General features: G+C 42.0%; 1 protein-coding gene across 1 annotated transcript in view; it reads right to left on the reverse strand.

Annotated features, from left to right (window-relative positions):
• The window catches only part of pde4d (phosphodiesterase 4D, cAMP-specific), a 96,577-nt gene extending 91,163 nt beyond the window's left edge, over nt 1–5,414 (reverse strand). The window contains exon 1 of the mRNA XM_053420257.1: nt 5,152–5,414. Within this exon, the coding sequence (XP_053276232.1) occupies nt 5,152–5,414 (263 nt within the window). The remainder of the gene's footprint in view (nt 1–5,151) is intronic.
• Between the last annotated feature and the right edge of the window lie 21,572 nt (nt 5,415–26,986).

Genomic DNA, 26,986 nt, shown 5'->3' on the forward strand with positions numbered 1-26,986 from the left:
CTGTTACATAAAGAGACACTTGCACTGTTGCAATGCAGCATCAGACGCTGTTGTGCAACAGCATTAAAAATACCTCAGGGTCAGTGAGGAGGAGAGTTGAAAACAGGATATCAACAGAGTTATTCTGGTGGAGAGAATAACAAAAAAATAAAAATGTATTGCGAGTGACACTCTGTCTGTCACTTGAAGGTAAGAGTCTGCCATTCAGTCCCAGCTTTATATCTGGTGTAGCTTTGTGGAGCAGAGGGCCAACCTGTTTCCATGTGCGACATGGCCGCCCGATCGAAGCAGACATGACTCGTGACATAAATTAAACTCCTGCTGTTCTCTATCACAAGACTGATTCACAATTAGGGCAGTAGAGGGGGAAGAATCGAGCCATTTCGCCACGTCCATGTGTGAGACACAGAGAATACACAATATACACGTTTTCTCCAGACCACACATATGGGCAAAGTTGTGTGGGCTCTTGAGTATGTTTAAGGCCTGAAAAAGTGTTGAAGGAAATATTTCTGTGGTCCAGCTCGGAATATGTAAGCATGTTAGGCTAGTGGAATATTGATAATATAAGAGTCGGGATTGCTAAAACTATTAATAAAGAGACACATACATCTTAGCTACTTCAGACACGCACTGAAGTCTTTTCTCATTTTCCTGATATTGGAGGAGCTGTATGTGACAACTCAAATGTGCGAGTCAGTTGCTATGGACATTTTCTGGAACCTTTCCTGCTAGTCCCCTGGTAGATGTCCAGAAAATGTCCAAGTGTTTATGTTTTATGTTCTAAAATGTTACAGACACTGACTCAAAAACATCAACAAGGAATACAAATATCTCAGGATGACAATAAAAGGCACCATACACGTAGAGGAAGCTAAAGAAGAGTCTTTCCGGACATGGTCCTGCTGTTGTGAACACATCTGACCGTTTGTTTTTCATATATAAAAGATATTTCAGAAAATTACTTAATATGAATACATTATTACTAACTCCTGTGTTTGTGGCTGAAACCAAATCTTTAAATATCAAATACCATCAAATCTGCATGTTTCCAAATCTGCCTGTGCTAATGGGCTGTATTTGTGGTTCAAACCACCTCAAACCCTCATTATATCCCTTCATATTGCATGAGGCACAATCTTTTACTGAGTTTTAAATCTGTTGTAAACACACCCAGTTCTTCAGGCAGCCCCTTTAATTCCCGTACAGAAAGCCACACTAATGCTTCTGCTGCTGTTGGAGTGTTGGTAGTGCTGCAGCTTAGGTCGGACTAATCCTGGCAACAACTGAGTAAGAACCGCCACACGCTACTAAAAACCCCTCCGCCAAATGAAGCCCCGCTCAAATGATGATGGCTTCTAAAATTCCATTAATCCATATTTACATTTTGTGAACAATGGGGACTATATGGAGGTAAATCGTTTTCCGTATAAGCAGAAGCGCTGAACTAAGAAAATCATTCCATTCCATTAAATCCCCCCCCCCCCCCAAAAAAGATAATTACCTTCTTTATGTTTTTTGCAAACAATCCCTGCCAATCAAATTCATTCAGAGCCCCAAAAAAAGCCAATCGGCAATTGGGATGCATTCTCCAAAGTGTCCTCGAAGTGATTGTTAAATAATTTGTGTACGATTTTCACGCCATTGCTCCCGTAAGAGCGGCGAGGCAGTACAGCAGGCCAGTCGGTCCACAGAGAAGGATTGTCTTGTTAATGAAGTGTGGAGTGGAGCCACTGAGGGCTGTGTATGTCACCGGATTTACAGCGCGGCGGCCCTGTGATTCCCTGCAGCTGTAAAACAATGAGGAGGTGATTGGAGTAAATTACACTGCAGTTGTCAAGCTACCGACTGCTTACGGGCATTTGATGGTCTCTCTCTCTCTCTCTCTCGCTCTCCCTTTCTCCCAGCTACAAACAAATTGTCTGTCCATTTAACACATGTGCACGTGAACACAACAATTTTTCTGCGAACCTCCCACTCTCTCTGTATCTCTGTCTGGTATTCTGTCTGCCACTTGTTATCTTTTTTTTCCTCTAAATGTCAAGACACAACACTGGTACATGACCAACGGGTTAGACAGTGATTAAGTGGTCATTGCTCTTTCTTATTGCTGCCTTTCTCTGCCCTTTCTCTCCGGCAGAATACAGATCTTACATCCAGATTCACACAGAAACATGGAGGCAAAGATATTTCTTCTTTCTCTATGTTTTGATCGGCATTCGCATGTGTAGGCCAAACAGCATCGAACATTGACAGGGAGGAATGTGTGAGCGGAAACAGAAAAGTGTTGCAATGAATTTTTGTAGCCAAGCACCAGAAAATGTGAGAGTGTTGGAAATGAGATTCGACAACTTAACACTGACATTTTAAATGGACATTTAAAGTCTAACGGTGGCTTGGAGGCCAAATTTAGCGGCTACATACGCAGGATTTTAAAATGTGGGTAAAAGATTGACTCCTCTCCCATTGCCGGTGGAAGAGTTTGCGTTTCTGTTTTTCTTTCCTGTGGCCAGTCTTGTTTGAAGTAACTGAGAAGCTTCCAAAGTGGCAGGTTGTTACCAAGATGTAAAAAAGAAGTACACAAACGTTTGTTGCTGTACACGGGCCAATGCCCAGAAGTTCAATGGGCGTCATAACATCGCGCAGCACAAAGTCCAGCATCAGCTTCGAGAATGACAAAATAAAGAAACGAAGAAGAAGAAGAAATGAGCGCGTTCACCCAGGTGTCATGTTTTCATCACTGACAATCGAATTTGTAACCGAAAGCGTGTGCAGTCATTGACCCGGGAGTGAAAACCAATTGCATGCTTTCCCTTTGCAGGCAAACACCAGATGTTAGTGGGGTTTTTGACAGGTGGAGCAGAGGCTTAAGAGGTTTTGTTTGTGGAGCCGTAACCTCTGCAACACAAACACCACCATTGCCCAAACTAATAAAATAGCATTTTTACAAAGCCAAAACAGCTGGTGCAGATTATTCAGAAAAACTCTGCGACTGCGTTTTCATCTCTGCAGCGTAGCTTTGTGTCAGAATGTCAATTAAAAGGCTTCGGGATGCAATTTCAGTCAGGCTATTTAATGTGTCTTTTAATATCTGTTGGATGAAAGCAGCGTTCTAGGGCCCGGGGACATAATCACTATCAGGATTTGGCAGCACAGACAATACTTGCTAGCAGAATTAATTAATTGTCGGTTTTTGGGCCATTCATGGGATTTTTCTTTTAAATAACAATAAATAGAATGAATGTTATTCACAAAGAGTATTAGGGAAACTGTATAAAGCAAGGGCGTGCACGAATATATTTGAGAATAGGAAAGAAGTTCTGACATACTAGGAAGAAATTCTTGAGACAACCTGATATTACATCATGCTGAAAATCACATTAACAGTAGATCCCCATGAGAGAGCGTGAGTGGCCTAATTAAATGATGATACAAATCAGTGGTTGAAGACTGTATTCTAAATTTACTCCCAACCATAGAAAGAATGGCCAGATATCCCATGTTATACCTACAAAGACATGATGACACATCATGGCTATTTTTCTCATCTGCAGTTTCTTTAGTGTTTGTCATGTCATCATTACTACTTGCTCTTTTCACCCCTGCTGCTTGCACATATTCAACAAATGTGGCTTACTCGAAAACCAGGCTCACTTGTCCTACTGCCTCTCTGATGGCTAGGCTGAGCGTCACAACAGACGAGGGAGAATCCATCCTCAGAATGAAAGTGTCCTGCTTCTTAATATAGAACCGTGAGAAATAGCTTTCTGCTAACAGCAGCACGAGAGGGAATGACGGTAGTGGAGGTGTGTAAAATGATATAATCTGAATTAACAACCATGCAAAAAACGCCACTTTTGCGCACGCACACACACACACACACACACACACACAGGCACCCTCTAATTTTGCACACAGATAATTAATTCATTCAATCTGAATAAAACATGTACACAGAAGGCAATGTGCCTTTAAAATTGCAGAAAGCTATAGTTGCCATGAGACCCTGTACATCCCCCTGCACCATTAGTTCAATCATTTATAAGAGGCAAAGGGACAGGAGCAGAGGCAATGAATACAAGACAGTGGAGAAAGAAACAAAAAAATTTAAATGGGGCATTCAATTTGAGAAAAGATGAGAGAACAGCAGAAGTCTGTGTTTGTGTGTGTGTGTGTGTGTGTGTGTGTGTGTGTGTGTGTGTGTGTGTGTGTGTGTGTGTTAGAGCATGTGAATTTTTGAATTGTATCATGAAAAAATTATCCAGATGCCAGGAGGAAAGTGTATAATGAAAGAGAGGAGCTGTATAGGAGACAAAAAGAGAAAGAGGGGCAGGGAGGGGGGAAATGGAGAGGGACTAGAAAAGGAGATGAGTTATAAAAAAAGATGGAGGAGATGAAAATGCTGGGAGCTGGGGGGGGGAAATATGGTGAAAGGGGAGGGGAAATGAGAGACGGGGAATGGATATGAGACAGAGCAGGGCGTGAGGCGTGGGCGAGTGCAGCGGCGGCTGATAGACAGCCAGGAATAAAACACTAATTAATAGTCAGAAACTGCAGGCAGGCAGGTGTGGAGAGAAAACCACAGCCAACAGGGAGGACTACAATGATGGATGGATTCTAGTCCATCTACCTAACAAGACAGGCAGCTACTGCACTATTGTATATCGCACAGAGGTAAAAGCAGAAGCAGAACGAAAGGGGGGGGGGGGGGGGGGGGGGACACGGGGGAAGGAGAGGAGTAAGAATGGGAAAACGGAGGGGAGAGACATTAACAGAGATTAAGCTGGACAGAGAGGAAGAGCGAGCGAGAAACTCATTATCCAAGGTGAGATGAGGGTTTCCTAGGAGATGTGACATGCATAACCTACGAGGGAGATTTGCTCACGCACACTCCTGCCACCGAGCGAAAAGAGCATTCAAGATAAACCGCAAACAAAGTTTAATTACGCAAATGGCTTACCGCGCCGCCACCTCCCTTGCACACAGCGTTCAGCAAACACAGTGCTGACCTTCAAAGTTTGCCACGGGTGTGGTTTAAACCACATGTTGTCTGACAAAAGACAACCACATGAAGGCTTGTCTATTCAGCTCCCCTTAATCAGCAGCAATCAATCTACAAGTACCGTCGCTATCTTACGCATCTGATCTCACCATGTGTGTGCGACAGTGAAGCGCCTCTGTTTGTGGATGTTGTTGTTGAGCAGCATGCGGCGAAGCAGACGTGGAGAGTTGCGTGGAGAAAGGCGGGGGGAGATGGAGGAGGGCGACCGCCGCTGTCCCCGTTGTCTCTCCGGCTGCAGCAGGTTCTCCCGCAGGATCTTCACCAGGTCTTCGTTCAGGCCGGAGTGTTTGGGCATGGGGGGCACTGCCAGGGTGTCCTGGTGGGTCACCCCCATGCCTGCCTGCTGGGCCATGCCTGCCCGGCTTCACCACCACCACCACCACCACCACCACCACCACCAGCTGAATGAGGGAGCGGTGAAGGCAGCCAAGTTATATCAGAAATGAAGCAATACGCACACTACAAGTCTGCTTCCTTTCTGTGATAGTCCCAGGATTTCATCAAGATTTTGTAATCTGACAGGAAAAAAAATGAAAAAATGAAAAAATCCTCGGGGTGATAAACCAAAAAAAAGCTCCGCGCATAAATCCTCACACCAGCAGCTCCTTCTATGCAAAAGCAGGGGATGTAAAAAGAGAAAAAAAATCCTTGGTCTCTTTCTCCGTCAGCGTCTTTTAAGGAGGCAGCAGATGAACAGAAGCACTGAGAGCTGCTGCCTTTGTCTGCTCTGCAACACTGGATGTCTGCTCTGAAACTGCATGAGAGAAGATAAGGGGAGGATGGAAGAAGGATGGAGGGAGGGCGTAATGCAAAAAAAAGGGAATTCCTTCTTTTCCAGCCCTTTCTCCCCGGGGTCTGGAGGCAAACTTAAACACAGTCCAGTGAGATCAAGCCTTACATGAGTTTATCTCAACTAGTTCAGTCCATTGGAGCCCAGTCTGGTGAAAAAACAAAAAAGGTGGTTCTCCTGTAAAAAAGTCCCAGCCCAGTATGGTTCAGTCCAGATAGGCTTGGTGGAGCGCTGTTCCATCCAGGCGAAGCAATTTATCCTGCCTCCCTCTGCAGAGACTGACTGCTGACTGCAGCCAGTTTATAAGCTACTGATCCTTTGGAGCTGAGCAGAGCGTGAGCGAGTGTTTGAGGAGTGTGTGTGTGTGTGTGTGTGTGTGTATGTGTGTATGTGTGCTTTTGCTTGTGTGTACAATAGAGAGGAGAAAAACAAGGGGGTACGAGGAGAGATATGGTAAGCTCGAGTAACGCTGTGAAAAATGTTGAATGCATGCATGCGCGTGAAAGTTGAGGCCAACGCGGCTGTGAGGGAGCCTTTCTAAATGCAGCAGACCGCACTAAAAGCCCCCATTAGTTATTGAGTAACCATGAATCCAGACTCAGCCTGAGAAGAAGTCCCTAGAAGATGTCACGTGTCCACCGATGAGTGTGCCAATGCACAAATTTACATCTGCATTTTACCAGCATCCCAGCATATGATTAAAAAACTAGGAGCCTCGCTGTTGCTTCCAGTGTCGGCCACTCCCTCTGTATTAGCTTTTCAAATGAGGGTGGACACGTTGGCTGCTGAATCTTATATGCTAACCCTCTAGCCTTTTCCCTCTTCAGCATAGCAACCAGCAGCTTATTTTGAATGCAGAACATAACAAGCTTTTAGTCGTTCTTATATCAATCACTTACCTTTAGATGTCAGTTTACTGGATATATATATATATATCCAGCGGCTAAACGTGCCCCGCAGAGCCATCACACCAATCACACCAATCCTTCGGTAATTAACCTAGCAGCCACTTACAGCAACACAGGTGTCATGTTACCATGTCTTACCATCCGACACACAAATTACCTAACTATTGGCTGAACCATCCACTGGAAAACGCAAACACGAAAACAAATATTATTGGTTGGTTAGTTTGGTTTCTCGCAAGTAAATATGTGGTAATTAAGGTTTTAGCTAACAGTTAGCCGCTTCCCATCAAGAAAATATATTTTTATATTTGTACCATTAGCTGATCTATTAAGAACTTATATTTAAAAACAAAATCTCCTGACGTTTTCACCTCACTGTTACCTCTTTAAAAAACAGTTTGTCACTAAAGTGCAATGATCCACCCGGCGGAGCCTCCGTGGCTCGGGGGGGAGGGACACATTTGGAAGAGCCTTCGAATTGGAAAAGTCTCGTCACGCTGCTGTGAAGCAATTGGTCTAAGTACACAACCAACTAAGGAAGCTGTCCCCATGTTGAGACACAGCTATTCTGTGAATGGTTGAAATGCAGATTTGACTTGATGTGCACTTACAGCCCCATTCAGTACAACGATGGCACAGTGGTGATGTGACCTCATGTTCGTATTGAAGCTGGTGTTGATTCGTTAGTATAAAACTGGTCGCCGTTTTAGTTTAGCATTTTAGCATGCTAAAATGTCTTAACCAAAACTCTGGTGGAAATGTCATCAGTTTTGTTGAAAATCTTAAACAGAAAATATCAAATTGGGGGTGACACGGAATGAAAAGTTAGCGGATCTCTTAAATGATCAGGACACAATGTTTAAGAACCATGAATCTAAGTTTCAAATATCATGTCTTCTTATCTCATGTTGTGGAATTGCGTTAGTTGAAAGAACAAAGGCAATCTGCAAAATCATTTGGGATTTCTTCATCTGGGGAACACAATCCATCCAATGTGTGTTGGGATTTTGCAGTCTGATTGGTGGATCGGCCAAATACAAAAAATGTTATCTAGACCTTTAGCATGCATAAAATATCCTGCAATCATCATGTTATGTACATGTTTAGTTTGTTAAATTAGGAAAGCTGTAGTGAATGTTTATATACATTTGTCTTTTTTGCCATTTCATGTTGTAATGTCTAATGAAAATGAACTGAAATCCTATTAATATCGTTGCCACAATAGAGATCAAACTTGACACAAATTTTACAATGTTCAGGAAAACCGGTGAGATTTTTCGCATTCAAGCAGCCAACCAGTCACAACCTGCCTGTCACTCACCGATAGAAACCACTTTTGGTATTTCAGCACAATCACACAGCAACTAGCTCTGGACCTCAGCAGTCACCTAGTAACCTTCCTAGCAACTACTTAGAATGTCCTGAAATCCGTGTAAGTCAAACACCAGCGAGCAGCCGCGACCTGAAAGGCTCCTCGCACAACTCTGTCTCCTGGAAATTACATTTTGACCCATTTGAAACAGCAAATTCAGTCTGAAGGAAGCATGATGGCAACTGGACTATCGACATACTGAGGATATATTATTAAGAGGAATGCCACATTACGGAAACTTTCCAATTTTCTTAAGTTACAGATTAGACCAGAGACGACTAGAGAAGATGTGTCATGAAGGGCACTTTTGTTAGTTTGCAGATTCCCTATATATTATCAGGTTCCTTTTGGAATTCAGGATGTATTTTTTTGCCCTGCAGCTCAGTCGCCTGCACACTTAGCTGACTAAGATCACTGTCAAGTAAAAAGAGGAATATTTTCAAAACAATTGAGGTTTAATGGCCCCTTGTAAACATTATGATTACCTATTCCAATTAGGCAATTTGTCACAATAGATCCTGGGATAGTTTGGCCAGAGAAGGATCTACCCAGTGCATCCTTTACTGCTTGGGAATTGAAGGATTGATTTCTCTGCCACATTAAAAGGAGCCTTCAAAGATGGACAGTCGAGCCACAATCAGTCTTCCAATGCAGCCTCTGAAGAAAACAGTCACTACTACAGACTTTACTTGGACAGAACATCCAGTTAGTTTAATGGCTGCCAAAGTAAATTTGAGAAAATGCCATCTGCAATTAAAACTAATGGGCTACCAATCCCGTTCACCAATATCTAATTTGTTTTGGGGGGGGAAAAAACATTTTTAAGATTTCACATTATAACTTCAAACATCTTGGATGAACATGGAGTTTTGCATCATTGTGCAAAGCTCATTCACTCAGCCACTCCTTGTCAACCCCCCCTCCAGCTACTGCCACTATTCCAATCCAATCTGAAATAAACACTCCCTCCTGTAAAACCTCTTTGGCAACATTGTTGGCCTTATGGAAAATGAAGTGTAGGATGAGCCAGAAACATACATCCGAGAAAAAGAAATGAAGGTGAAGTGATGATGAGGTTGCCATTGATTGGGGGGTGTTGAACCTTGCTGAATGAATAGGAGTTGCTGAAGATGTGGCTGTTTGTTGCAATTGCCTTGTCATCTTCACAATCAGTCAGTCAGACACTTTCAGCCATGACAGCAATGGAGGGTGGCTGGCCTTCATTTGACAGCTTGCAATTCATCACCACCTGACAATAGACGGAGGAGAATAACGCCGACCTTTCGGAAAAGGTTTGACATATAAACACACATACATACGACGTGTCCTCTCATACACTTCCGTCTTTGCCTTCCTTTCTCCTGCTGCCTGTGTTTCTCCGCATCTCTTCATGTTCTTTTCTTTTTAAAACTATTTTTTCTCGAGCCCTCGCTGCTGCTGCTCATGACGTCTACGTCTCGTTCCCCTTGGTAACCAGGGGCAACATGGAGGGAGAGGGACGCATGGATCCGTCAAGAGGGCTGGAGGAACAAAAGCAAGAAAGGGCCAGGACGCAACAGACCCTCAAACAGGCCAGCACCACACGAACACTCACATGCACTGAGAAAACCATAAAGATGTAATCCTTGAATTAGCACCTGATACGGATACTTAACAGTCTATTTGAGCCACACAACTTCCCTGGGTGGGGACACAAGCAGGAACACCCATCAGTGACATCTAATCCAATAGCCCTCCAAAAAAACACTTCATCCAATATAATAGAGTCCAATCCGACAGAAACACACATCAAGGGCTACAAAAAAATGAGCGTCTCTCTGAGTGTGTCGGGAAAAACTTTGAATTCATTTTGTGTAGGAGTTGATGATATAGTCTCAAGCCTCGTACATTGTGTGCTTGCCGAAAGGATGAGGACGAGCGATGTATGATTCATACTCGATAGGCACACAATAAAATAATAGACAGGATACACTTCACCAAACACTGCAACAAGGTTAAGATTAGTATTTGCACTCACATCCATATTAATTCTATACTAATAATGCTATACTAACCATACGCATTGAGCTTCTATTCTCCTATTTGAATCCAACTCTTGGAGAAGTTAGAGACACTTACTGTCTGCTTTATAGATTTTCCATTTGTATAGATAGTTTACATAGTGTACTGATGGTGCATTATGTAGATCTGAGCTCATTGCCCACTGGCTCCTTGCGAAATATGATTCAATCTTGACAGACTGGATGCCTTTCTTTTGGCAGCACACAACATGCCGTCACCTCTGACTGCACAGTCTGGAGTCTAGAGTGTTATTGGCAAAAGGTTTCTCTGCGTGACACTCGACTCTCGACTTCATATAATGTCATGTCTGAGGATATTTGAGATGGCTAGGATCTGTGAAGTGGTCTGTTGGACCTGCATACTGTAAATGAATCGCATGGTGAGGACACACTGATGAAACAGTGTTTAGGAGGAGGAGAGGGGCGGCTTGCAGTAGACAGGAGAGCTTCCATCATCAGAGTCAATGAGAATTCCTCTACAGCTCTAAGTGGATCAGGCGGAAATGTTACCACCAAGACTTGATGCAGCTCTGCCTCCCTCATGTGGACATGTGCTGCCACTGTGCTTTTAGGTGGCAGGTAGAGATTATGATTTAAAGATGTGCACTGTCTCAAGGTGGAAGCATTTCTAGGTAAGATGCATTTGCATTGTAAAATCGATTGTGTCACAGCTCTGCTTATCAAAAAAACCAGTATTAACAGAAAGTATCAATGCAAATGTTTTAACAAATTCGAAATTAGAGGGAAAAAAGGTGGTTATCTATTGAGTATAAACTTCCAGAGCCTGCAGATGTGCTGAAGACTTTCCTGTTTACCACGGCCTATTATCAAATCAAATGACTAATTTCTTATTGTTTCTTATTTTTTTGTTATTTTATTTGTTTATTTCTTTATATCTCCATTTTACGTCTTTCAATTCTTTCTAACTTGATGTATTTCCCTATGTAGCTTTTACAATTTGTCATGATGCCTTTCACATCTCAAGGTAAGACCTTTAAATTGCTTTGCTGTTCAAATGTTCTATATTAAAAAAAAACACTGCACAGTCTTATGTACAGAAATATTTTTTCTTGCACAAACAATTCAGCTTCTCAGTCTTTGATTGAAGCCACTCAAATGCAACCATGCAACAGTTTCTCATTAATAGATTGATGGATTGAAGTGTAACTTTCAACACAAAAGGTTGACACTTCCGCATGACAACAGTAATCAGTCATATTTTACTACACATTTTAGCCCACCTAACTTAAATGTAACTAAATGGGTGACGTAATATATTCAACCGTAAAAAAACTAATCATCTCCTCTACCACTGAATTAAAAAGGCTTAATTGATATTAATATTCAGTTTGCAAATGATCTTTATCTTTATGAATTTTAAGAAATTGATCTAAATATGTGGTAGCAATGCTCAACATGCTCTTGCTGGGAATCGACCAATAAACACAATGAAAGCCGCTTGTATTACTATACACTGCTATTATATTGGTATAATTACTATCATATATAAATATATATTATGATATATTTATATACTATATATACTGTACTATTTGTATATACTGTCTAACAATAAAATTACCAGCATATCATCAGTACTATTACCATCATCTTGCCACTGCACCTTATCTACCTATTTATCTTGTGTTTCTGTTTTTATTCTTTCTGCCTCAATATTTTTATTTTTATTCTATTGTATTGTATTTTATTGTATTCAAATGTACCGGCTGCTATGACGACTTAATTTCCCTTCGGGGATGAATAAAGTAATCTATCTATCTATCTCTATCTAATGGGGAGTAAAGTACAGTTTACATCTTTGACCAATAGATGGCAGTATTTGCTCAGAAATATTTTGTGGTAAACAAAAGCTGATTGAAAGATCCAGGCTCTGACTTCATGGCTTGTTAATGAAAACAATGCAGAAGCAAGTGAGTGTGTCACCAGCCCGGTGGGGTCAACAGAGATGTGTCTCTCTGTGCCGTCAGTCTTTGATACGATATTCACATTGTTCAGGGCTCATCTCCAGTTGTCAAAGAATTACATTAATACTGTATCAACTATCTTCTTTTAAGGTATCTTGGGGCATTTAACGTTATTTATAGGACGGAGGGAGTCCTCCAGCAGCGGTTGCAGGTTTGGTTGCAAGCTTCTTCCAGACTCTCTCTCTTGCATTGTCCTCTAAACTGAAGGTAGTAGGCAGCCAAATATTTAAAAAAATATATAATAATAAAAGCATGAAATAGGGGAAAAGAGAGCAGAGAAGGCAAGCAGGTCAGAACCAAACATGTGGCCACTGCAGCAGGACTCAAGCCTCCATACACAAGGCGCTTGCTCAACCTATTAGGCGCCCCGTCGACAATCATTTCTGACCATGCAGTACGCCTGAGAAACTGTGTCTCGCTGTGTTATTTTCTTCTTTATAGTTTTAACATTTAAGAAACGCTCGCTTCGGATGACTCACAACCCGTGGTAAAAGCAGTCGGCCTTGTAAATGCAAAATTGAACCTGTCTAACAGTGGGAGACTAAACCGACGAATGCGAGTTATCAGCGCCTCTCTCAGGTTTTATGAAGGACAGTGTGGTGCAAGAAAATGACATAAGATGGGGCAGTGGTCCTCATGTGGGTAACTGTTCTGCACCGCTGTTCAAAAATTCAGGGAAAAACAAACCAGCGCTGCCTGGCGAGAGAAAGCTGAACACTGAAGGGAGCACAACAAAAGCAGCATGTAGGAATAAAATCAAAGCAGAGCCCTTTGAAATGCACTCGAACAGTGCTGAGTTTGAGATTACAGCATGCCTCTCTATAATGAACTGATCTATTCTTGCTTCTATTCCTGTACTTGAGGGACCTGGTTTTGTTTTAATGCTGAAAAGCTCAGCCGCACGTACATCTGTCCTCATGTTCCTTTCTGATTCTCTCCCTACCTGAGAAAAATACATTCTTTAACCTACTTTTCCTGCTCACTGCAATTTTTCATATGCCCATCTACCCGTCTCCTCTCCTCTACAATTCAAGTACATCTTCCTGTTGTCCTGTGCTGCTGGTCTCTCAGGGAAAAAGAGGTTATAATATGGACAGTTAGTTGGCCAGCACAGCTGCCACAGTGACCCTGACATGGACTGTGCTCCAATTCCCTCCATCTGACTGAGGGTCAAAGGGGAAACTTTTGCTTCACACACACACACACACACACACACACACACACACACACACACACACACACACACACACACACACACACACACACACACACACACACACACACACACACACACACACACACACACACACACACACACACACACACACACACACACACACACACGAGTATGAGTTATAGCTGTTGTGGAACTGGGTTATTCTGTAAATAATGGGCACCCACTGACGTGTAGATCTAAACATCAGATTGGTGATGTGGTTCCTTCTGCCTGTAGGCAACAAATAAGCCATTGGTTGTGTTCCCCCATTGGTCATTATAAAATAAAGACGCTTTCTCATGCCAGCAACAACATTTTATATATTTGATGTACAACACTTACACCAATGAGGACAAAGAGAAAATAATTGAGCAAAAAACAAATATTGAAAGTGCATCAATGGTTGTTACAATGAATTTACAGTGTACGGATCAGCAATGCATTAGGAGTCAAAGCCAATGTGTGTCAAGACTGAGTAATGACCCAGTAAAGGTAAAACTACAGGGAGTCTTCAGATATTACTGGGTCCGCTACCATGGGAAGAAGTAATATAGACCTTGGCTTGGATCCATTAGAATACTCTGCTGGAACCGTTGATTAAGCGTGTGCATGTGAGCGTGCATGGCGTTAGCAGGCGGCCTCCCTGTATACGTCTTATGTTCAGTTGCATTTATTTCGGAGCGGGGCAATAGTTGTTATTTATTGAGCAGCACTCTGGCATGCACACAGCCTGCCGTGATGAGAGGAAATGGGCAAATGGGAGGCAGAAGAGAGGAAAGGACGAGAGAGGGAAGAAGAGAGGGAAGGACGAGAGAGGGAGAGGGAGGGAGAGAGAGAAAACGAGCGCAGCAGCTTGCCAAGTTAGGAAGGAGCTCAGAGCAGCCTGCAACTGACGCAGGGTGACAGTAAATGAAAGTGGATGAATACAAATGACCATAGGGATGAGGTTCGGGGTTGAGAGGGGATGCGGGGGCGGGGGGGTGCACGAAGAACAGAGTACGTCAGGAATAACTTGAGGTTGTAAACATGGTGTGTGTGTGTGTGTGTGTGTGTGTATGTGTGTGTGTGTGTGTGTGTGTGTGTGTGTGTGTGTGTGTGTGTGTGTGTGTGTGTGTGTGTGTGTGTGTGTGTGTGTGTGTGTGTGTGTGTGTGTGTGTGTGTGTGTGTGTGTGTGTGTGTGTGCAGTTGTGCTCCCACAACTTGCTCTCTTCCTCACATCTTTCTGAAGAAGCCCAGTTTGAGTTACTGACTGTGTGGAGTGCAGAAGTTTAGAGGAAGTGATCTCAGTGGCAGGCCCTCGCTCTCCGACACACCTTCAGAGAGTTGTCTGGTGTTGGTCCCCGATGGACAGTCTGGGTAGCCACGCTGTGGCGCTCTGACTGAACATCAATAGGTAATAAAAATATATCTAAAGTGATGTTTAAATCTTCGCTTCTCTCACTTTCTTTTTCTTCTTCGCTGTATGCACTCTCTCTTCCCCTCTCGCCTTGAGCTGCTGCTGAAAAGACTCGCCAACCTTGGCCAAGTGTCGCCGTATGATTCCACCTCCTGTGCACGTTGTTTCAAATTAAAAGCGCTATGCAGTGTCGTGTGATTGTGTATCCACGACATTGCAGTGGCTTCAGAAACACTGTTGATTAGGGATTTCAGTAAATGATAAGAAGCTTTGTATCTCATTGTTGCACACAATGAGAGAAAGAGCTGCTCTTGGAATAGACAGCATATAACCCAAACTAGTATATAAAAGGGTATTTGAGGTCAACACAAACGTACCCACAATGCAACTGACAGTTCAATCGCAGTTACTTGTTATTGCTGGTTTTTACAACTCTTTACATTCGCAGTCGTATTCCTAACATCTGTCAACGGCCTGTGATGTGTAAAATGTATCCAGCTGCCCTTTAAGAGCAGTGTTGGTTCACACAGTCAAAGTGACATGTCAGTGAAGGAAAAGCCACGAATAACAAAATTTGGAATTTCATTTAGCGGCTTCATATTTCAGGCTCCTGGTTTTGTTGGTGCTGGCTCACAATCAAACTGCCATGGCACTGTACTGCCTGAGACACTTGAATAGAACAGAGGATATTGTTAATGCTATGTGATCCAACTGTGGTTTTACAATTCTCAAAAGTCAAAGCGCTATAAAACAAAAGATGAATATATATTTTATAACATACAATATTTAGTTTCAAACAAGTGGAGGTGCAACAGAAGGTGGATCATCTTGATGTCTTGATTTAAAGAATTAATTAATATCTGTTGGGTTTGTCTCATTATCACATGGAGCAAAAATAAGAATTGGAGCTGGTTAAGTGAACTATGAAAAAATATCAGTGAAACTCACACACATATAGAAGCACAGGGATAGTTTGATAAGAAGCAAATACTTAAGAATCAATACAAAGAACAACTAACGAAGAAACAAGTGCTCCAAGGTTTTACTATGTTTTCTTGTTGTGATTTAAATTCAGGTAAAAAGTGTAGTGATAAATGGATACTACATTTAGGAAATAACTCTTTATGGCACACCACAAATGACAAATCAGATATTTAACTAAATAATATGTTTTATAAGTTTTGGAAATGCAGGGAGAGAGTAAAAGGTGAGTATCGCTTCTGAAAATCAATCAACCCAAATATGTGCAACTGTTAAAAACATCCAAAAGATGCATTATCGTGATCCACAGAAAAATCTGTGTTTTAAAGAAAAAATATTTTAAGTATTGTTTTTAAATTCTTCATCTTTTCCAGTGACTGAAATTCCCCATATTCTAATGAATTAAAGTCCATGATAAATAATAATGGTCTCTAACTTGTTCCGCAGCCACTTGCACTTTTGCTTTCACCTTCTGCCAGCTCATCCCAAACCAGCTCCATGGGTCTAAGTCTGGAGAGTTTGCTTATCGTCCATCAAGTGAAGTCCTTGTCTCATTCTTTCGTCATCTTGCTGTACAATAAACCCTTCAGCAAGCAATCTGTCTTCCTCTGGCACTTGTATTTTTCTCACCATCCTGACAGCCATTAACAGAAGTACCTCCTGCAGCACAGTATTGCTTTCATGATGCATGAGAGGGTGCGGCAACAGTTTGTTGCAACACCTTATACAAACTTTTCTCTTACAAACGCAGACACGTCAGCCAACTGTTAAATCGGTCGGGTTCTAGCAGAAAAGGCCGTTTTCAGTTTAACCCTAGACAGTTTATCACTTTCCTCTGAGGTAGGTAATATTTTTTATATATTTTTTTTATCTTCAATGAAAACCGGAAAAAAGGGGGTATTCTAAAACTGTTTTTTTAAAGAAAAGATTATCCTTTGTGCTGCATATAAGCGTTTACATTTTCCAATGAGTTTTCACATTAAGTGATCTTTTTCTTCGAGGGACTAAAGGGCTGTGAATAAGGTAAACAGCCTCTCACTAAGAGAGGCCACTGGTTTCACATTATTCTGTTTCACTGAGGCTTCACAGAAGACACATCGGACGCTTTGGTACGGATTCAAACCTCAAACAATTTCACTGCCCAGTTCAGCCACCAGCTTCTAAATGTCTCTCGCTTCTCCGGTGCTGCCGACAGAGTGAGACAGAGGGGAAACCTTGAATATCAAGCACTCACATTAGTCTCTCCCATAGCCATGTAATCGTGTGTCACATGTTTTGACACCAGCCAAGGCAAAGCACTTCCACCAACAGTTTCCAAGCCACACCGGCATAACAAAGAGCCGAGTGGAGGACCGTGGGAACTGCTAAGAGATGGGAACAGAAGTGAAGCAAATGGGAAAAATTAACTTCAAAGACATTTCATTTCGGCTGATCTCATCACAGCGGAGAAAATTAGGCCAGTCAAAGAGACCAACACCAATTTATTTATTTTATTCCCAATGACCTTCTTTTTGCACATTTGATGGTATGAGAAAAAAGGTCGCAGCACCAGGCACATGGTTACAAATGATTGTGCTTAGTATCTTAATTAATCATGGTGTGTTTTGGGTGTAGTAAACCAATCAGAGCGGGCGCCATCATCAATTCTCTGTAAAAGTCTGGGGAGCCTGAACCAAGGAGGATTGATGTTATACAGGAGGATTTGCAGTATAAGAGAGAAGGCTTCTATGCAAAGGAATCACATTTGTGCTCAAATTGAAAATACATGAGCAGAACACCTGTGTGTGTAGGAAGCAGAGTGTATATGTGTTGTGTACCCGCCTATGAATCACAACCTTGGTAAAACGCCCTTAAAATACTGTACCACGGACTTCAGATCAGGTTGTGGTTGGTCAGTCACACAATCACCTTCTACTGCCTTAAGATAGCTTTGCCCCATAAACTGGTTATAAACTGTATATAAAGACGAAGGACCTGACTGCTCCCCAAAAGTGAAGCCAAAGCGTCTTCGAGCGCCAACCGGTGGCTGGCTGCAGTATAGGCTGTAAATCCCACCCTCTCAATAGTCCAGTATGGGAAATGGATCAAACTAATATCGTATATTCTGAGCAGCCGAGATGTCGATAATGGTTAAGTTGATGTTGAAGGAAGAAATCTCCACGGACCCAAAACTTGCTTGTATAGTTAAAGTTTATTACACAAAAATCTTACAGGTCAGTACACTCAGAAATCCAGAGACATTCACACGCCAATAGTGAAAGCATGAATTTGAAGGAGTCAGGCACACATTATATAGAAGTTGCCTACGCCCATGACAACGTCCCTCATCCCGTGGTTTAGCAGGACATGACTGCATGTGTCTGAGCATATAATGTAAATGAAATGATGAATTCATAAGGACATGCCTCTTGCGTAAGGAAGAAAACCCATGTTCTATACTCATCCATTAACATGTCAGAGATCATTCCCTAGGGGAGAGAAATGACGAGAAACCCATAGAGGAATTTCGGAGAATCTGAAGATGAGGGTCGCATGCTTAAAAATGTGATTCTGGTTTCTACCCAAGTTAAAGGGATCGATTAGCAGAATATACTACACTAAGAGGTCAAAGTACTTGACAAATCAATCTTTCTTTTCTGCACTTCAATTTGTTCTTAGCATATTGAAAAGGGCTATTCGATAAGTTTGTTCCATTTTTCTGGATAGTGGGAGACACGTCCTTCACATACAGTCTATGCATTGCATCAACAATGCATCTGACCACACCTCACTTTAAAGACCAACATGCTCACGGGCGCTGAAGTGGGCCCAAATGTAATTGGTGTTATAACAACGTGGGCGCGGTAGACAGGAAAATGAAACCTGTGTTGTGCTCGGTGCCGGTTTTGCACCAGGTGATATAGACCCCCCTGTCTCAAACACACACATCATTTTACTGTTTTGAAATAAGCATACACTGATAATTAACAACTGCACTGAGATCAAGACGTTTTCACATCCTCTTTCGAATCCAGTAAATAATTAGTCACCTTGACAGAAGCCATCTCTGTAAACACTTGAATCTCAGAGCAGCGTGTTTCAGTGTCTCTTTAGATGTGGTGTTCTGGCAACACTTAAAAGAATGTACATTTCAAAGCATATACCCCAGCCCGATAACATGAATAAAGAATAGGATCAAATCTGCCTGTTAAAAATATTTCTAGAGACACAGCTGCACTTGGTGATGACTGCAAGCACGACTTGAATCTGTTAAATAAACGGTGGAAATATCTGTGTTTATGATTAAAGTTAAAATCATTTTATACTTGTTTAAATGTATTTCTCATCAACATATACATGCAGTATACTGTATGAGACGGAAGTTCATGTACTGTTAAAAGCCGTGAGGGAACTAATGCAGGTGGCAAATTAGGCGTAGAGCATTTTCAATTGATTAAATGTTCCACATGTCAAGTGGCTGCATATTAATTGTTTTCTTTCCCTGATGAGAGAGATCTGTGTGGTGGTGGCCGAGCACCAGTTTACCATCAAGAAAGGACAGTCGGATTTTTTAGGGGCATTCTTAGAATCATGCACTTTTCCAAACAGTGTAACTGAAATGTTTTTTTAAATGCACTTGGATCAATATGACAATATGATATATTTTTTTTGTTATTGCAGCTCCAATTTATTCCCCATTGCTCATTTTTATAAAGTCAAACATGCACAGAAGTTTGTTAATTCGTTCAGAATTTCTAAATGTGCAAGTGCGGAAGATACCAAGAGACCAAACCACAAACTGTTTAAGGTCTAGGGGATAGTTGGCTGTCTGCATTATGCCTGCTGTCACGAGAATAATCCATCAAATGAATGGGACGTCTGGGGCGCCTTGAAGAAAATAGGTTTTCTTCGACCCAGTTTTGATCATCACATTTCTCCTGAGGCAGAAATGTGAGTTAGTATGAAATGTTTATCTACAGCACGATCAAGCATCATCAACACTTCTGGGAGACTCTATACCGGATCCCATAAAATGCCATCTCAGAGTCAGCGCATAGGTTTTAATCCAATTCTGACCACACACGCTCACAGCCCGGGATTGTTTTATATCGGTCACTTTTTAGTTTTTGGATTAGTTAACCACGTCTCGTTGTGAGCACAACAATGTCTTCTCTAGCCTCTGACTCCTGGGAGCCTCACAGCGCAGCATCATCCACTCTACCTCCCACTGTTCCTCTCCATTTCCCCTCATACTATTTTTCCTCCCATCATGCAGTCTGTCGTTCCTGTGGCCCCAGAGAACATGGCTGGTGTGACCCTTTCAGAGGCTGATGGCGGTGGATGTGGGGGGAGGAGTGGGGCTCTTTGTCCTCTCAGCCGCTGCTGTCCCTTTTCACTCCCATGTGCTCCCTTTAGGCAGAAAACATCTACAGTGCCCCTGACACGTACCGCACTCTTCTCAGATGTGCACGAGGGATCCACATTCACAGACTAATTGCTTATACCTGCTGTGCTATTGCACTCATAGTTTCTGAGCTAGACAAGTTTTAACAGAAGTGATTTTGTTTTTTTACAGTTGGTAAATGACCAATAGCAATTTTCCCAAAATTTTTTTACAGGTCATATTTATCAAAATTAGAAATTCAATGGGTCCTTGATTGTTGTGTGTCAAACATATCATTATTCAACGTATTTGTTGTTATAGAAAACACCCTTACTCACTTTCTTGCAAGATGACGGATGAGAAAAATAATACTTTATTACCACAACATGTTATTTGCGTTATACATAAGCAACAGCTAGTTTCTTGTAGGATAATAATGTACATAAATAAGAAATTGGAAAGTGATAAACATTTAGCCTGGCGATGTACTAAATTATAAAAAATGACTGCCACCGTTACTTCTGAAGATCTTCTGATGAATTTTGTTAAATCATGAGAGTAAAAATAGAAAGTCGTGGGGTTCCCTAATGCCCTTACAGTAGAGATAAGACTCCAGAAAAGGCTGATTCCGTCTGGACCTGACTATTTATATAGTATTCCACACCTGGAGGAAGTGGAGACATGTCTTCCACTATAGAGTGTTGAGGTCGACTTCAGGTCCTGAAAGCGAAACTAAGGGCCTTTTATTCTCTTGAATGTAAAGCAGAGTGCGACTCAACTGCCCTCCTAAAAGATGTTTCTACTGAAGCCTATAATGAAAAAGACCCCACTTCTCATTTGATCTTTAACTTCAGTAAACATGTCCTAAGGAGATAAATGGCCTCAATCCAGTTTCAAGTATTCCCTTCTCTTCCAAATATGGTGACTTCTGGCTTCAAAAAACAAAGACGTCGACAGGCAAATGTCCAACTCGAGGATTAAAATCAGAAACCCTTGTGAGACGTCCCAACGGGTCATCACTTGGACATAGCCACAGTAGTGGTTACCCCTGCTTCCAGTCTTTTGCTAGCTCACATCTCAATGCAAATAAACATACAATATTTCCCAAAATGTTAATTTACAGCGTAATTTATAAAGCACATTTGAAAACTCAGCTGCAAAATGCTTTACTGCTCGGGGCAGTAATGGTCATGCTTTAGTGTGCACAGTCGTTTTGGTCCTAATCATTTCATTGCAGAAGCACAAGCAGGAGAATGCAGGGCTCTTTAATAAGCATACGCTGCTCTGAGGCTCTCCTGGCAAACCAAGGACCCTCTCAAGGTCTCCACCCAAACATACTCCCACTCCCGAGAGACTCATTTGAACCACTTTATATGAAAAGCTCTCGAGAGAAGAAGAAGAAGAAGAAGAAGTCTGAGTGGTGACCCAGACGTTCGAAAAACTTCTAAATAAATCAGAAAAGAGAGTCAAGAAGCGCGCCTTAAATTACTGTATATTTCATTTGAGATTAAAATTCCCAACGTGAAAGCAATTTAACTCTAAAAGTGAAAAAGAAAAATGTGACAGAAAATTGATGGATCAAGGAAGAGGAAGAAAGTTTAACTTCACAAAAATCTCACTGCGCTCACTGGTGTTATGTAGAGGAACTCTAATTACTCTGCAGCCCTGCTCAGAGGTATATTTCACTGTGGTTGTTACTGAGGAGTCACTAAAGACTTTGAGCTTGAGCTCTTTCATCTCTTGGTGTAAAGCTATCAGGCATTTACCGGTCTCTCATCCACTTCAAATAACAACCACATCTTCCACCGGGCCTCTCTGATGTATAACCTATTAGGGAATACATGTACAGTGTATGCAAGTTTTGGCAGGTGCATAACTTATTCATAAGATTTATTTCCCTTCTGAGAATATTCCAAGCATGCACACATCTCTCAGACTTAATTTTTGACCGAGTCCTTCATAAATGAACTTTTTGCCTCGGGTGAAATAGTAGATTTCTAAAAGTTTGATTATAACGAACACGGGAAAATCTAATTTAGGTTGGTCAAGTGAAAGTACAAAACACTATATGAGTTTGAGATGACAAAAAAGCTCCAGCAAATCTACTTCCCTATTTAAACGAATGCATCTACAATTATTATTCGTCTAATCGATTTCCCACTCGATACATCCTAGCAGCTTTAGCCTTTGTCTTTTAGCCACTGGGCAGCTTTCCTGGATACATCTAGATCTTAAGTGCCTTGATCAAAGATGAGTAAATACAAAAAATCAATAATATCTGTTGAGCAAAGACAAGGTATATACCAGTCATTGTTCTTCATTCTGAAAGTGCAGACGTGTGTAGCATTCAAAACTGTCAGCAAGACTCTTGGCCGTGCCCCCGGTCATGCTCCCCTCGTAGATCAAAAGAGACACAAGCGCCAACAGAAACAGAGGCGTAAAAGCTGCAGCTTCTATATTTGTGGCACTGGGATGATGTGAAAGCAGATGTTAGAATGCACGGACATGGACAGGGCTGCTGAGCCGAAGGGGGAAAAAAGAGCAAAACGGTTGCTCCATCGTTTGAGGCGTTTAATGTATGTCATCCCAAAGCAAATAGAAATAAATGTTTATTTCAATATCCAGCAAAAGAGCGGGAAAGAATGCCGCTTGTCTGAGGAGCTGGTTGAGTGGTTGAAGGTTTTTGGCACACAGTGAATTACCTGACTGGCAGCTTGTTTACTGAATGTGTCTGTGTGTGTGTGTGTGTGTGTGTGTGTGTGTGTGTGTGTGTGTGTGTGTGTGTGTGTGTTATGGTGGCTGGCTGTGGTTTCTGCTCTCTACATGACTGGGGAATTGGTTATACGGCTGCATGACTGTTTGCCTCACCTTCTGTTACCAAGAGGAGCCACAGAACACCAACACACACACAAACATACACACACACACACGAAAACACACACAGACGTTTTCTCAACTATCCTTATTAGGACTTTACAATGCCTTCCATTCATTGTGGATGGCGTAACCAGAACCTTAACACTAACCTTAACCACAAACAATTCATGTCTAACCCCAACCTTAATGTAACCATAACTCAATACATCTTAACCCTAAACTTAACCAAGACCCTAACAAATAAAATCCTGCAAAGCAGGACTGGCCTTTGGTCCCTATGAGGTCTACTTGTCCAAGCAAGGACAGTGTTCATGCAGGGAAAGGTCCTAAAGAGCCAACAAAAACAAGAACACACACACACACACACACACACACAAATACAGGCACTCACATTTAACCTTCTATCTCCTTTACTATACTCTGCATACATTAGCTTCCCAGGATGGCATTAATAATCAGCCCTAGAGAGATGTTGCAGTAGATGAAGTCACTGTCTGTATCATACACATCTGCAACGATGTCACCGTTTACCCTGATATCTTTATTTTTGATAATAAACTGCGTTAATGTAAGCCTCTTGTGTGATTGTCTCGATGTTACTGTGTGTACCAAAATCTGCAGTGTTGTGTTCAGCAACAACATTTAGCTGTAATAAATACCGAGGTCTGAGTGTTCAAGCAGCCCTAACATAATCAATGGCCACAATTGATCTGTGTTGGTCAGGAAACACGATTATGTCTCACATAGCTTTGATATAAATCACCGAGTCGCACAGAGTCGCACAACCTCTGTCCAATAACCTCAGCTGACCTTAATTCCCACAATGGCATCTCCATTCAGTTTCATCTTAGTGTAGCGAGACGTGCATAGCTTCACCTCGAAGCCAGCCCTCACAGGAGAACCTATACAAAGCCATTCTCTCGTCACAGATGCTGACATCCACCTTTTCATCACTTACCATATAACATTTGTGAATGTCACCTTATCCCTGAGATTGGAGGCAATACAAAGTGAAGCCATGCTCTGTTTGTGTGAATAAGTGACTGTAAGAACTGCCTCCATACAATTAGATTACATTTTCCTCCCAGACCGTGTGGATTAACCTGTCAGCAGGGCATCTCAGAAACATTACATTTTCTAATTAAGTGAGGGACAACACTAATGTTTCAGTACACAGAAAGACTTCAGTGGCATTAAATACTAAATCTTTTTTGTAGGACAAAGAAAATTCTGATTCAGAAGATTCTGGAGGAAGAGAGGGACGATCCGGCTCTGACAGCGTCGGGCAGCTTGATCTGTCTCCGTGCAATACAGGCAATTGTGTAAGATACAATACAAAGCTATGGGGAGAGAGTGGAAGTTCATTAACGGCAGATTGATGGGCCCTTCATGGTGGATCCAAAAACCAGATGTGCAGCAAAATTCTAGACTATCTGAAATGGGTTTGACTTCACCATAACATGTAAAGCACATGAAGATTCAGCTTTATTTGTCACTTCCCTGATACAAGTTGTAGCTTACATGGGAGGACCATACTCTACAGACCAGGGTGTAGGTCACATTTAAAAGCACCATCAGAATCATCCATGCAAGAAAAAACGTCAAACCAGAGCAGCAACATTAAAATCGAGCAGCTTAAAGTTTGTGCATCTCTCACAGAAACCTTGGAATAAAGAAGAGCTGATCAGTGAGAGGCAGTATACAGTAGATATATGATCAGATTGAAAAGGCATTGCAACTTGAGTAGGTGGCCTGCAGCTGTTTCGCATTCGTTAAAAGTACAGTCAAATAAATGATCAACTTCTCAGAAGAAAGTTTGATGCAGTTGGGTAATGTGTTTCACTCAGATGAATAAAAAATGAAATTACTGATTCTAATGCATTTCTGCTTCAATAATGGCTGCAGGAAATCGAGCCTAATCACGACGCAGTGTTTGCTATGGGGAAGCAATGGCTTTCAAAAACCCCAACAAGCTTTCAGCTCGGCTGCCTCTGATGGCAACATTTAACAACTATATCCCCGAGGGGTTTTAATCTATAACTGCAGCCCCCCAAGGTATCCATCCGCATCACAAGCAAATCAACAATAACAATCCGTAACAAAGCAATGACGGATGGCTGAGGTCATCAGCGGAGGGAGAGGCCTGCGCGTGATTGGCTGCCTGTTTATGCAGGCCTGCAATTAAATCAGCAACTGGCTTTGCATTTTTGGCTGTTGCCATATACAAATTAAACCAATGTTACACAATGTGTGTTGCCGTGCTGTTCATAATAACCTTCCAGTACATGATATCTAAGAAGTGTTCAGTACTTGTGCTGCAGTTGTTAGAACTAATTAGCATAAAGTATCCATGTGACTTCGAGCCATGTGAAACAAAGCACATCCCAGAAACGCAGTTCCGCAGCTCGTCCCTCCTCAGTCCATATGTCATTTAACAAACAGATCAAGTTCTTGGTGTGTTTTATTCTGGCTTTGTGAGCATGCAGTGAGGCTGATCCCTGACAGGTAGCCCACTCACTAGTGCAGCAGATATCAGGCGACAGACATCTGCAGAGAAGTGAACCTCGCAACACTTCAGCTACCTCAGGCCAGATGGCAGCGACAGGATGAACCCCACAGAGACCAATTAGAAATAGCTAAAATATGTGACATATTGAGAGACATTAAGAGACTACCCTTTCTACGTTTTAACTGTAGGAACGTATTTTTGATTGCGAGAACAGTAAAAAAAAAAAAACGCCCATCAAGCCGCAAAGCTGAAGGTTCAGTGGAATCTAAAAGCATCCATCTACCCATTATCTATACAGCTTATTCTTGAGGATCGCAGGAAAGGCTGCCATCGAAAATCCTTAACTGACAGCAACTCCATTAACCTGGACATGACTAGAAATGCACTTGCAGTGTTAGTGGTCGTCAGGGTCACAGCAGCAACGGTGACAGCAGCAAAGGCAAATGAAACAATCGTACAACCACGAGAACAGCTGGTGACTCAAAGCAAACACACATTTGAAAAAGTAATATAGTACTTAAATACATATGCCATGTAAGGGAGATGTGTGTATGACTTTTAAATGTAATTCTTCATTAAAAAGGTCTAAAACCCTTTTATCAGTTTTTTTCCCCATTATGGGCGACTTTACCTGTGGCTCTGATCGTCTCTTCTATAATTTCCAGGGCAAACATCGTATGGGGAAGGGAAAACACACCATTAGCCAGTCAGATGGTTTTTCCTTCCCAGTCTGTTTTGACAAAACCAAATTGCCTCATAGGAATGTTTGTGTTGGTCACTCGTAATGGATCGAGATTATTGTCGTTTGCTGTGTAACGTGAATAACACTACAGTACCTTATCCGTAATGGTGGTGAAGACAACAACTCCCATGATTCCTTGCTGCTTCACAAGGTCATGGAACTAGGCTCTATTGTGTTGTTTTGATTGAGATACCCCTACTGGCCAAAGTTACATATTGTACCTTCAGCTCAATGCTTTATATTTGACAAGCACTCTTGATAAACAGAGAAAGTGTCTACATCTACAGGAACACTGATCTACGTAGGCAACGATTATAAAGATTTTAATCATATTGAATTATACAGCCTTTAATGCTCATGTACCTTCACACAAGACACATTGAGAAGGCGTGTGTGATTTTCCAAGCCTCAATTCACCCGCCTCCCTCTGTAGAGCACCACCCCTGACGAGGCAGTTTCCAATTACAGAAGCCGGACACTCATCAAAGAGAGCAGTTTAGTTCCCTGAACTCGTTCACAGGCTCTTCCACTTCACCATCATTCAGCAAACACATTTATTAGAGTCAACTTTGATATCAGCCAGTTCTCAATTTCCGGTATCCTTCAGCTCTCTGAGGTTGGGAGCACTCTCTGAGTTCACACTGTTCAAACAAAACGCTTCCGCCACTCAACTTTTCCCCCCAAGTCACACAAAACTGCCTGCGTGGCTAGAACATTAAAAATGA

This window comes from Pleuronectes platessa, chromosome 4, assembly GCF_947347685.1.
Source record: "Pleuronectes platessa chromosome 4, fPlePla1.1, whole genome shotgun sequence".
Classification (NCBI taxonomy): Eukaryota; Metazoa; Chordata; class Actinopteri; order Pleuronectiformes; family Pleuronectidae; genus Pleuronectes; species Pleuronectes platessa.